The 12553-nt window shown below is 54.8% G+C and overlaps 1 protein-coding gene across 2 annotated transcripts in view; it reads right to left on the bottom strand.

Moving 5' to 3' along the window:
• sn (fascin domain-containing protein singed) overlaps positions 1-11627 on the bottom strand; it is a 28485-nt gene extending 16858 nt beyond the window's left edge. The window contains exon 1 of one of the 2 annotated variants that reach the window (XM_037238055.1): positions 11538-11627. Coding sequence is in view for 1 of the 2 variants with exons in the window: in XM_037238054.1 (XP_037093949.1) it covers positions 6062-6142 (81 nt within the window). In the remaining variant the exon portion in view is untranslated. Of the gene's footprint in view, positions 1-6061; positions 6231-11537 lie in introns of those variants that run through there. The other variant, XM_037238054.1, reaches the window with a different exon arrangement.
• Positions 11628-12553: the final 926 nt, after the last annotated feature.

Here is a 12553-nt window from a genome sequence, read left to right as displayed (position 1 = left end):
CACCGCTCGACGACCGAGGGCAGGTCAGAGCCCCGCCGCTGTCAGCTCGTCCCATTGTCTGACCCGCCGCATTGTTTGATGGCGCACACGGCCTGAGTCGTCTCGTCTGCGTGGGACGTCCATCCTGCCCGGTGTCCGTGTCCGTGTCCGTGTCCATGTCCGTGTTCGTGTTCGTGTTCGTGTCCGTGTCCGTGTTCGTGTTCGTGTTCGTTTTCGTATCCGCGTCCGCGTCCGTGTTCGTGTCTGTGTTCGTGCCAGTGTCAGTGTCAATGTCCGTGTCCGTGTCACGAGTCTGTGTCCGCTCGACCGTCCGTGTCGGCGTCAGGTTCAACTACACACCTCATTGGAAGTGGTACAGCGCAGCGTGTCACTCGCCAGATCCCCTCGTCCATGCCGTTCCGGCGTCACTGACTGCCTCAGCGATGCCGTTACTGTCAGCGCCGTTGCAATGTGTTTTCTTCCCTGTCATGATTGCCGCATTTGGTCAGTTTCCGTGCCGGCACCCGAATAAGTGTCGGCAGCGTTGTCAGTTCCCATAATCATCCGCTTGAGTTGTCAGCAGTTGCCAGACACGAGCTCGTCAGTCCCTGAATCAGACAGCTCGGTTTGGACGGCGTAAATGTGGGCGACATGGCTGCGTCAGCGGCCGGTGCAGAGCTACGGGCGCTGTCGACCACCAACGTGTCATGACAAAGTACTTCACGCTACAGCATGACATGTTTTGGTCATAAGGTATGGTCATAAGGTAGGGTCATGGTATATAACGTAAGGTGTGGTTATTGGTTGAAGTTACTTTGTACGTATGCACTTTGCTTCCCAGCCTCAGTGTCGCACGCCGTAAGCAGCGGGGCAAATTATTCTTCAATAAAAGACAGGCAAGGCGGGCACCTCCGTCAACAGGAAACCGACAAAGTACCTGATGAATTAATTGCACCGCTATTGCCAGCCACAAAACGCCATGCAACCAGCACAATCGTTTGATTGACGCAGCGAGACAGCTGGCACGCTGCCAAATTGCACATCAGCGCGGCGATCGCGATTTGGTGCCGATTGCACGCGCAAAAACCTGCACAAAGACTCTCAGGCAGCCGCCAGCTGCCATCCAGCTCCGTAGCGGCAAACAAAGACGACGGCGAGCAACCCGGCCGAAAGTCGGGTTGCTCTCATAACCCACCAGAACGAACCTGCGCGCACGCAGACTGGTCAGCGGTGTGCAGAGAACATCAAAACCTCACGGGTTGCCCTTCCTCGCACACCCATCCCCCTAGCGGCCGTCGCATGTAAAAAAGACGGGAAAATTGCGAATGTCTCTCCAGCTTTTAACAGGGGACCGAGCGCATGGATAAGCCCATTCACTTTCTGTGGACGCACCCCTGTCTTCGGGTTTCCATACGTTCGTGCTGAAAAGATCGTAATACCGGAAGCGAACAGATAAGCCGCTTTGTGACGCTTCGGCCAGGCAGCCCTACCGGACATATGATAGGTGAACAAACATTGCGACTCCGAGCTGTCCTCAGAGCACACCCATCCACCAAGACAACAGACAGCAGACAACTGACAACAGGCAACAGACAGAGCATCCCTGACAGCAGACACCGCAGGACAGGCAGCAGGCGGCAGACACAAGATAGCGGGGAGCTCTCCGACACACGCACGTCGACTGCTGACAGCAGACACCGCAGGACAGGCAGCAGGCGGCAGACACAAGACAGCGGGGAGCCCTCCGACACACGCACGTCGATTGCTGACAGCAGACACCGCAGGACAGGCAGCAGGCGGCAGACACAAGACAGCGGGGAGCCCTCCGACACACGCACGTCGCGTGCTGGGTGGGGACTCCCAGAATACTCCCGGCAGCTCGGCTCTATTTCCGCCCGGTTGCTGCGGCGGCAGCGGCACAGGGGAGCCTCGCGCTCACACCAGACGACGGCTGAGTGTGGGCAGACCGGCCACCGTCGGGAACAATTCAGGGGTCTGAACGCCGAGGGACGGCACAGTCCGCGCGCAGCCAATGAAGGTGTGACCGTCGGAGAGCAACAACTCCGACCCTATAGGCCAAGGATGACACTGGAAGCCCAGCCACGATTGGAATTTGCTGCTGCAGCCAACGTGATTATCCTGAGCGAGCAAAAACGGCAAGAATCTCTTATCACTTCCTGACATTGAGATGACTGCATCAACTGCTCCATCAGCTGACTGAGAAACACATTGACTGCAGTAAGTCATATATGACAAATTTCCTCAACTGGGTGCAACAAAGGTGATGACTAGCAATAACTAGCAAACGTTCAGTTAAGTTACACGACGGTACGGAAATATTCTGAAAGCAATCACAACTGTCATAATTAAACGAAACAGAATCGTGTCGTCCACGAGGATAATTATCAGTTATCACTGGCAGTGAATCAGCAGCGACATACTTCCATATCTTATCCCCAAGGGTCAATTTCTTAACATTCAAGATTTCATGCGCAGCATGCAGTGGAACTGCACATGAGTTTTCGTCTACTTGCTGACGTCCCTAAGGCCCGGGCAAAGCGCCAAATGAGGGCCCTGGAAAACGCCACTAACGTTACACGCGACAGCCGAACGGGAGGACAAGACGAACATGACGTATGACAGTGGAGCAAGAGCAAAGAAATGTCAATAAACGCTGACTAGACTCGGACTCAGTCATCAAATTTTGTCAACACTGCATAGACGGGAACGTACGTGTTTCAAACATGCGAACAAAGCTTCAATTTAAACAGAAACCACAAGGGACGGTTTCGACGCTTTATTACATATGCCTCGCTATTTCTTCGTCGGTTTCCTCAATAATCGTAGGGAGATTAGGCTGATAAAATTTAATTGGAGTCATGCCCTTCACACTGCTCAAAAACGACATCGCAAGACCATTTTCCTCGAAATACTTGAGTATGTCGTGCTTTAGGTCATGTTGTCTTCTTGCGTTGCTTTTGTTTACGTACCCTGCTTGAGATTTGCACTTGTTGTGGAAAATATTCGACAGGTCCATCATGTGTGACTTCAGCGCGCTTTTCCTTTCCTTCGCTGCCAATGTCCGCGCCGCCAGGTCCAGTTTCGGGTTCGGTGTTGTGGACGCATTCAGCGTCAGCCGGTTCATCTTCTGGATGGCCTCCTTCAGGCTAGCCCTGCCGTCGCCCTGAGACATCTCTTTACTGGTGCTGGCCTCCTTCAGCCGCCATTTCTGATAAGCGGGGTGCATCAGGGAGGGCCGCATGGTGAGCCGCGATCCACCGGTCACCGTGCCGTGCGTCAGGCTGGTGAGCACGCCCTGTGGCACGCTCACGCTGAGTCCATCCTGTGTCCGCACACTCAGTTTCTTCAAAGGCTTGGAGTCGGCGCTAATCGAACGCTGCTGAAACTTCCTCCTCTTCATTCCCAACGGAAAGAGGGTCATCGAGGAGGAAGACAATGGTGCCATTGCCTTATTGGGCGCGACAGGATCCTCGAAGGAGAAAACTGGCATGATTAAATAAGAAACAAGTTTTTACGATACAATTTCAGAACTACTAGAGAAAATGCTCGCAACAATAAACTGTGCCCTTGCTAACGTGCTACAAACAATCGTCCTTTTCATAAACAGCGGCAGATAGTTATTCGTCACCAGCCCATCCATTCCCCTAAAATCAAATTTGAGCTGCCCATCGTTTGACTGTCTTGTCTCATACGTACCGATTTCCGCGAAATGGCTGCACGGCACGTGCAGGGGCGTAAGGATTTACTTCCTGGTGTGAGATGCATCGCATTGCAGAAAAAGTAGAAGTGAACCGAAATCAACGATATGCTTATCGATACCATGCCAACCGATGAAATTGATGTAAAAACGATAATCTTTCAAGCAGCTTTTTGGCGCAAAGGCTTTCGGGGATTACTTTCTCTATGCATGTACCACCCTTGGTTAATGAACTGACTAAACGCTCATGTAACTAATCAAGTTTCATGTCAGCCGCCTGACAGAAGCAAGTTATTTAACCAAAAGTGAGCAAGGGATAGGAATGATCCCAAAAGCTACCGTTTAATAACAACAGCCTGTTGGAAATATTACGTCTAATCCTGACGCACAACGCGCCGGTTCGAGATTATCAACCGATACACATTGGTAAACGAGCTCAAATGCATCACAGCCAGGCAGTCACAGCACAGCAAACCTGCACGGCCAGCTCAGGCCAAAGGCGCCAAAAAAGCACGTAGCAAAAAGTCGACGTGAGCTATATGCGGGAGCTCTCTGGTGAGACCATCCCCTTAACCAATGATGGACAAGGGTGGCAGCGTTGTGTGGCATAAGAATTGAAGGGGCTGTGAGGCAAGGAATCGTCGCAAATCCATCTGGGGTAGGTGTTTCAGCTCAGGCGACTAATTCCCGAAAATCACGCTTCCAATGCAACTAATCCCCGAAAATCGCCCTTTCCAGAGGAATAATCCCCGAAAGTCCGTCACCCTAGAGCTCGACCAAAGTCCGCACAGCGCCCCGTGTCGCCCAAATCTCCTCAGCTAAGCCTTCGACAGGACACATGACGCGGGCAACCTTAGACGCTTCAACAGGGACAGCCACACGATAAGCCAAAGAGCTCGTTACAAGACCCACAGGTGTAACCCGATTGTCCGTTATTATCCCACTATCTCATCAGGTGCTCAATCCACGGGAGGCTCCGGCACTACAGCGGGGTGGGGGGTGGGGGGGGGGGGGGGCACATGTCAGCGTGACTGGTACTAAACCGAGTTCATCCCAGCAATCTGGTCGTTGTTAATAGGGTTGATAAAGCGGGAGGTGGCTTCATTGCGGCGAAGGACTCTGATGCGCCTCCTCTGATGGTAAAATGGCACATTCACGCAGAGACGGCCGTCGTGTCCATCTGATCTGTTCCTGCTACTTTGTATTGCTCGCAAGTCGGATCCGTCGAGGGGGTTTTCTTCCAAACATTGAGTCAAATTTCGAATAAAATGCCAGCTTAAGACGGACTAAATGTTCGCCCTACAGTCCTCGACAACCTCGGTCTCTGTCGTCGAAATCATGTCTGCACTACTGTCCTCGAGTAAATGTCCGCACTGCTGTTTCATACGAGCACCTGGGCAATCTGCACTGCCAAATCGACCCAAGCATTCTGCAGAGCACTTTTTTCCTTATCATGTACATCGCCAAGTACATCAACGCAAATACACAAACTAACAACTGACCCACTCAAGGCGGCGAGGGATAACTGCGGTGTGCCGTTTTTCGCTCGGGCGTAGAAACCCATCGATCCAAATCCAAACCCGTACCTGCCGGAGAAGTCGGCCACAGTGCCCTCCCATCAAATACCTGATTTTTTTTTGCAGTCAGTTATTCACACCAGCGAACGGAAGCGACGCCGGAGCATGCGCTTAAGACGGAAGGATAACAAGATCCCGGGTTCAAGCCCAATGCGCAGCCGAATAATTCGCTGTCAAGGTTAGTGTGCAAACATGACGGCGAGTTACGTTCTGGGGCGTATCGTCAGCTTGCCTTACTTTACACCGTGACGTCATGAGTGGCTGGACGCGACAAACAGCCCATCATGCCACGCAAACCAAGCAAGGTATCCTATAAGTTATGGCCTTCCTTGGTGAACGCCAAAAGAAAGCTTCGAAACAGCTGTACGCACACCATTATTTCATGCAGTGCTTCTTCAAGGTGAAAAACATTGTTTGCATCTCGACAAAACGCTGCGGACGAAACACAGGTATATATAAAACTGCTTGGAAGCGTCCCTGTTACTTTGTTTGAGGAAATATCAAAGCTAATAGAATACTACGCTGACGTTTCGCCCCGACGTTTAAACAGACACTCAAAGTGTAACCTAACGAAAAAAGAGGAAGGGGCAGATGCCAAACCGGCTAACACACACAATCACCGTCAACTATGCAACAGCCCAACATCAGAGGCTTACATGGTGCAACGCTCGCAAACACAACATGAGAAACTGCTACCTCGCCCAGACCAGCCTCGGGTCGAAGAGCACCCCACCGTCTGCCGCCGTTCTTGGCGCGGTCCGCCAGCTGCCGGGCGCCGGCCACTCACGTAAGGTCGGATGAAGCCCATGTCGTGGAGGTCGGCCCACTCCTCCGTGTCCGGCAGGCGGCAGATCGACATCACCGGCATGGCGACGGGTCACGAGAGGTCGCGGCGACGACTCCGAGTCACGACTGCGCGGCGCAGGACACCCGAGCGCGACTGCCTAACGCGGTTGCTGTTCGGAGACATGGGTCAGCGGCGGCACGCGCGCGCGCGCAGGGCTGCTGTCAGAGCTGCCTTCTATTCAAAAATCGTCAAAAATAGCTATGTTTACGAAATGTAACGTCTAAGAGTCGTTACCAGGATGAAAGTGGGAGGCAATCGGTTAAAACGGACGGTATGCTGGTAAGAACGGATTTCTGAAACCAAAGTGAAGCTACGAACCCACATCTAGTTGGAAACATGGCAATGCCTCATACGTTGGCTCCCTGAAAACGCATTCCGAAGCTGGGCACGGAAGTGTGACGTCCTTTAAAACACGACGCGCGCAAGCGCAAAAACGAAGTGAACTTTGAAACAGCAACCACGTACGACAGTGAGCCGGCCGAATACCAAAATCCTCCGCGGCGTCTTTCACCGGGCCGCCACGCCCGCTGCGCGCTTCCACCCACCTCTCCGGCACACTCCCGAGTCGCAAGTGCCTCCTCGCCATGCGCTCCGTCGGGCCCGACCAAGTTTCCACCGATTTCCTCTTCCACAGCGCACCCGGGCGTAAAAAATCGAACAGCCTGTCCGCGCGACGGCGGCTCGGCTCTGGCTCCGGCCGCGGCCGGTGGCGGCGACCGGCGCGGAGCCGCGGCCGCCGCCGGCCGACAGCAGCTGGACGGGGAGATGACCGTTCCGTCGGACAGCTGCCGCGCCAGACAGCGGTAACTGTCGCCGACGACGCCGGCCGCGCCGGCAGACGCCGCTACATCTGGGGCGGCGGCTCGCGGCGAAACCCCCCACCCGGTCTGCGCAGGTCGCCGACCCGGAGGGCGGCGTGGGATATTCCTCTTCCGGGGACGTCGAGCGCTCTCTCGGCACTAAATGTCCAGGGCACTGGCAAGCGATGGGCCATGGGCGCACCGTCCAATTTTTCACGTTATAGGCCTCCACGCCTGTCGGGGGGTCGGTGACTCGGACCGAATGCGCAGTACGGGGGATTACAAAGGAACTCAGAGGCTATCTAATGGAACGGCACAGGACCTATTGGGGACACTACAGCTATCAACAGTGAACAGGGCTACGCTACACTTCCGAGGGCCGAGGAAAAGGCCGTCGAGATTATCGGCACTGGGCACACCAAAACACGTGTTTCGAACTGGTACGAAGAATAACCCGTCACAAGACTGAACGACCGCACGACTGATGAGGACTGACAACTGGCACTGAAATCAGCCAGCACCGCGCCAAGGCTCAAATGCATCACCGGAGACATTGAGTACCACTCGAACTGCTGCCACACTGACCGAACAACGACGTTACCAGCACACACCATTATGCACCTGCACGAGCACGCTTTCGACAAACATCTGTGTCGCCTCCACAACAGAGAACTGAGACAAAAGCTGCTGGAGATGAGCAGGAGCAGGAGCGCTAGAGGGCTCCTGCCATCCTAGCGCGGTGTGAAAACAACATCAGACATCGCGTCCGGAGCAGTTTTACATCAGAGGTCTGATAGCACATCATTTAGCAAAGCAAATGAACTTGCGTATTCTCTATTAATTTTTGACAGGCAGAATGCAAGTCGTGCTTATGTGTACTGCACTTGAAATGTTTTTACGAGGTCACGTTGTTTTCTGACCGTTAGCATCGTACTAAATTCGGATACGACGATATATATGTAAATATGATAAGATGTAAAAATGATGTAAATATGATGTGATCATATTTACTGAGTCGATATTATGTAAATACTTTCGGACTGCAAGGATTTGTTAGTTGCAGTGATCGAACATGCTATTTTTATATTGAAACGACACGAAAGGGTTTGGTTGAACGTATTCATATTGATTTACCTCACGTCATCTAGAGTAACAAACGCCGCCATCGACGTTGAAATTTACATTTTTCCTTAGCTACGCAACTGATATGCTGTGAAACGAATAGTATATTAGCAAACTACACTTCGTATAGCACTGCATGTGGCCTATTCAGTCCTTCTGTCGGTGGCTGGACGCCAAAAAAAAAAACAAAAAAAAAACGCAACGCCTCCAATGCTGCTGCTCACAATTGGAGCCTCTTCTCTCCTCTTACTGGGGTCTACGTCTTGCGAACAAACTCACAAACCCGGCAAGACCCGCTGGGCGCAGTCCCCACAGTGCAGAACATGAGGACCGAACGCGACATCTGAGACACCAAGATCTCGGTAATGCCTTCGCATAATGGACAGCACGGTAAGACCTGGACCGTCACCGCCAGACGTCCTGACCTGCCTGCGTGCTAGCCCTGGCCGAACTTAGACGTTTCCCCGCTTCGAATTCCCTTCAAAACTCCGCAGCACAGCCGCGCCGTCGGGGCGTCCACCGTACCAAATGCCATCGCTATGACTCTCTCGCCATCACGCACGCCAGCGGCCCCGGGGCTGCAGAGGGCCTCAGTCCTGTGCGGGGCTCGGTTCCGCCGTAACACACGTCAGTGGCCCCCGGGGCTGCAGAGGGCCTCAGTCCTGTGCGGGGCTCGGTCCCGCCGTCACGCACACCAGCGCCCCCGGGGCTGCAGAGGGCCTGAGTCCTGTGCGGGGCTCGGTTCCGCCGTCACGCACGCCAGCGGCCCCGGGGCTGCAGAGGGCCTGAGTCCTGTGCGGGGCTCAGGCACGTCCGGTCACACATCTGGCCCCCGTCTCCAGCAATCAGCGGCTGTTCAGAGGCGACCGGTCGCGGCATTCCAACTATGCGGCGACGGAGGCGGCGCGCGCGGGCACGTCCCTGATTCCTGGCGCGGGGGTCGGCCGCACGCCGCGCCGGCAGCCGCGCTGGCAAAGCAGCCCATCCAGGGCGCGGGGCGTCGGCAGCGGTCAGCGACTACCGAGTCCACAGGGCCGTCCGACGCAGCGCCAGCGGTTACGGCATGGCCTTATCCCGCGGCTTCAGAGACGGCGACCGCCGTGGCCACCGGACGCTGCGGTGTGTACTGTACATAATCCGGTTAACCCACAGCAGTAGGACTATTCGCAGAGCCTCGTCAAGTAACATGGTCGCAGCACAGGCCGCATGTGACTAGAAGCATCGGGCAACCCTCCCACCCATCCCACCCATACAACGCACGCGACACACGCCTGCTGAAAAGAAAGTCACGCTTGCCGAACATGTTGCGAATCCTAGTTTTGAATTGACGCTATGAGGCGTCGGGCAGACCCTGCGTGATTGCTTTCTCGCTGCACTGCCGCGGCGCAGAGGAAGTGTGGTTTAGTGGACCTGACTAGGCCGCTCGTCCATCGAACAGCGGCAGATTGGGGCCGTCCACCGCAGGGAAATTGGTACTCAGCACAGGGCGGCGCCCGTTATCCATACTGGCCAACGGCATTTCAGCTCCACAAAGATGGCATGCATCCGCTGGCTGTGGGTCGACGCCTGGGTGAACTGGGATGGGAACGGAAACTTTCAAAGGACAACGGTTAAGGGCTGGACTGAATTTCAAAACTGGTCAGGTTCAGTGGACTGAAACAAGGCAAGTAATTTTCTGTGAAATTGCGTTAAGGTGTAATGAACTCATTTGAATTATTGCGGAACATATTTTGTGCCTCGTCGAAGGCGGCATGACGGTATTGGAACGCATGGCAAAGGCGTAAATGTGTGGGCGGACCCATTATTGCCAAAGGCGATTTGGGATTGGCGAAAGGCGTAGGCTACCGACAGACATAGGCATCTAATATTATAATCACGATTTTTCCAGCCCCTCCATATATACAGGCAGCTGGCTACGACTGAGAAGGTCGAGCAAAACTGTTTGTGTTGGCAGCAAAGGTTCATACCAGACAGTCCCAGAGCGCGGCATTTTTCTACGATCTAACAAAGTTACCTGACCGCAAACAATCTCTGCAGTCAGCGCACTCTTGCAACACAATTACTCCTACTTCTGCTACTATTACTACCACTTCTACTACCAAAGTTGTCTTCGAATGAACGATCTGTGGCATGGTACATACATGCCACGGAGATACACAGCTTCCTTCCTGATGTATTCAGCATGTCGTAGGCGGACCACGGGTGGCCGATTGGCGGCATACCTCTACTACTTCTACTACTTCTACTGCCAAAGTTGCTCTTTAAATGAACGATCTATGACATGGCACATACATGCCACGGAGATGCACAGCTTCTCTCCTGAATATGTTATATCCTGATATATATTCTGACATCCTGAGTACAATATATCCTGCATGTCGCAAGCGCCCACGGGTGGCCCATTAGCAGCATACTTGATCGCCCTGCCTGCACTGCCAGGACGGCCTACGGGTCATATCTCCACCAACCGGCTTCCAAGCCCTGAGGCACTGTCCCTTAGCCGTCTGATCTCACCCTGGCGTGCATGCCCGCATGGCGGCTGCCCACCCAACAGCCCGTTCAAGTCCCCAGCAAAACAATCTGGCTCAGTCCACTCATCAAGCTGTCCGTCAATACCCAAGAGGGGAGAAGGGGAGCTTTATAAACGCAAGGCGCAACGGCCAAATCACAAGCCAAGTGTTAACAAACTGCTCGTATCGGACGAAAAATAACATCTCGAGAGAGTGCATTCAAAACCATTGCCACACTTTTAAACCGGCGCATGCAGCAATGAACATCACTGAATGTCGGCACATTTCCAACCTTGTCCATGCGCATCTGCGCGTTCTTCACAAAAAGAGCGCAGGCCGACCCAGCGCCTGTCGTCACGACGACCTCACTGTCCGCTCCACTCCACCCTCCACGCCCGCACGGGCGGGGCCGCTCCACACGCACCACAGACCACGCGTTGGCCCCTCGCCGCACGGGCTGTCAGAGCCCGAAGCTGTGTGGCCGCGGCAGCGACGCGCGCCGTGCCAACATCGAGCGCGCCGCGACGAGTGTCCGTCGCGTGCGACGGTGCGACGGTCCGGCCGGCGGGCACTGCGGGGGGCGAAGGACAGTCGGCCGCGGTCGGCGCGTACCTGCTCTCCGAGATCGAGGCCGGCACGTACCTGCTCTCTGAGATCGCGGCCGGCACGTACCTGCTTTCTGAGATCGCGACCCGACCGACTCAGTACCTGCTCTCTGAGATCGCGGGCCGGCACGTACCTGCTCTCTGAAATCGCGACCGACTACGTACCTGCTCTCTGAGATCGCGACCGACTACGTACCTACTCTCTGAGATCGCGACCGGCACGTATCTGCTCTCTGAGATCGCGACCGGCACGTATCTGCTCTCTGAGATCGCGACCGACTACGTAATTGCTCTGTGAGATCGCGGCCGGCACATACCTACTCTCTGAGATCGCGACTGACTACGTACCTGCTCTCTGAGATCGTGACCGACTACGTACCTGCTCTCTGAGATCGCGACCGCGTACGACTGAAGTCCCGGGAGCTGTTCGCACGAGATCAGCAGCGCATCAGTATCTGCAGACAGGAGAGAGAGAGAGGAGTTAGTTTGCACACGCCTCTGTGGCTCGCGACGGTGCTGACGGCAAGGATGAGCAACAACAACGGGCTTGGGTCGCATGGTAAACAGGCGGATTCCGTCCAGTGCAAGGCTTTGGAACTGCTGCAAGACGTCGCGTTGGGCACACCTAGGAGAGGATTTCTAAGGGAATGGGGGGGGGGGGGGGGTCAGAGGCACTCGGAGTCGTTTCTGTTCATGCACTGCGGTGAGCCTACCGCTAAACTTTTCCAAATATCGGGGACGGCCTGAGCATCCGTCCGCCTCCCCCCCCCCCTTCCTCCTCCAATACCGTGACAGTTCCCGTGCGCACGGGCATAGTGCAGATTATGTGCGCCGACATTAGCATTCCATTAGCAAAGCCTAACACGGTAAGCCAATGCTTGCAATAATCATTCTGTTGCAAGAGCATAGGCACACACGGTCAACAGCCGACGAAGCGATGCTGACACACAGCCGCTGCTGGGCCGGGGAGCCGTCGGACAGGCTTAGAAAGAGCAAGATAGTGTTTCATCAGCAAATAACACAGCAACTGTATGCCGTGTCCCACAGCTTGACAACGGCGGCGCTGCACCAAACCAGACGCTTAGCATTCCAGGCTGCCTGTTCTTAATCGACGCCCGCATCATTCGACCGATCCTAGGGCGCCGGGTCGCCGCGGCGCGTTCCCCCATGAACCGTCCGCAGCTAGCTCGCGTTCCGGGCCGACCGCGACCTCCCAGGCAGCTGCACAACGGTTCGACAGATGCTTATTTACAACTCCAGCACCAGGACCGGAGCGGGCTTCAACAGGCCGCAAAGCTCAACGCCGCTCAGGCGTTACCGCCAAGCCTGCTGTTTATCGAGACTATAACCCACGCCTCCAGAAGACGTCCTCGAACGCTGCTCTTCGCACTGCTG

Source organism: Pollicipes pollicipes, unplaced genomic scaffold (assembly GCF_011947565.3).
Source record: "Pollicipes pollicipes isolate AB1234 unplaced genomic scaffold, Ppol_2.1 Scaffold_7262;HRSCAF=8765_pilon_pilon_pilon, whole genome shotgun sequence".
Taxonomy (NCBI): domain Eukaryota; kingdom Metazoa; phylum Arthropoda; class Thecostraca; order Pollicipedomorpha; family Pollicipedidae; genus Pollicipes; species Pollicipes pollicipes.
The sequence above is the reverse complement of the archived record's forward strand: the minus strand, read 5'-3'. Positions and strand labels throughout refer to the sequence as shown.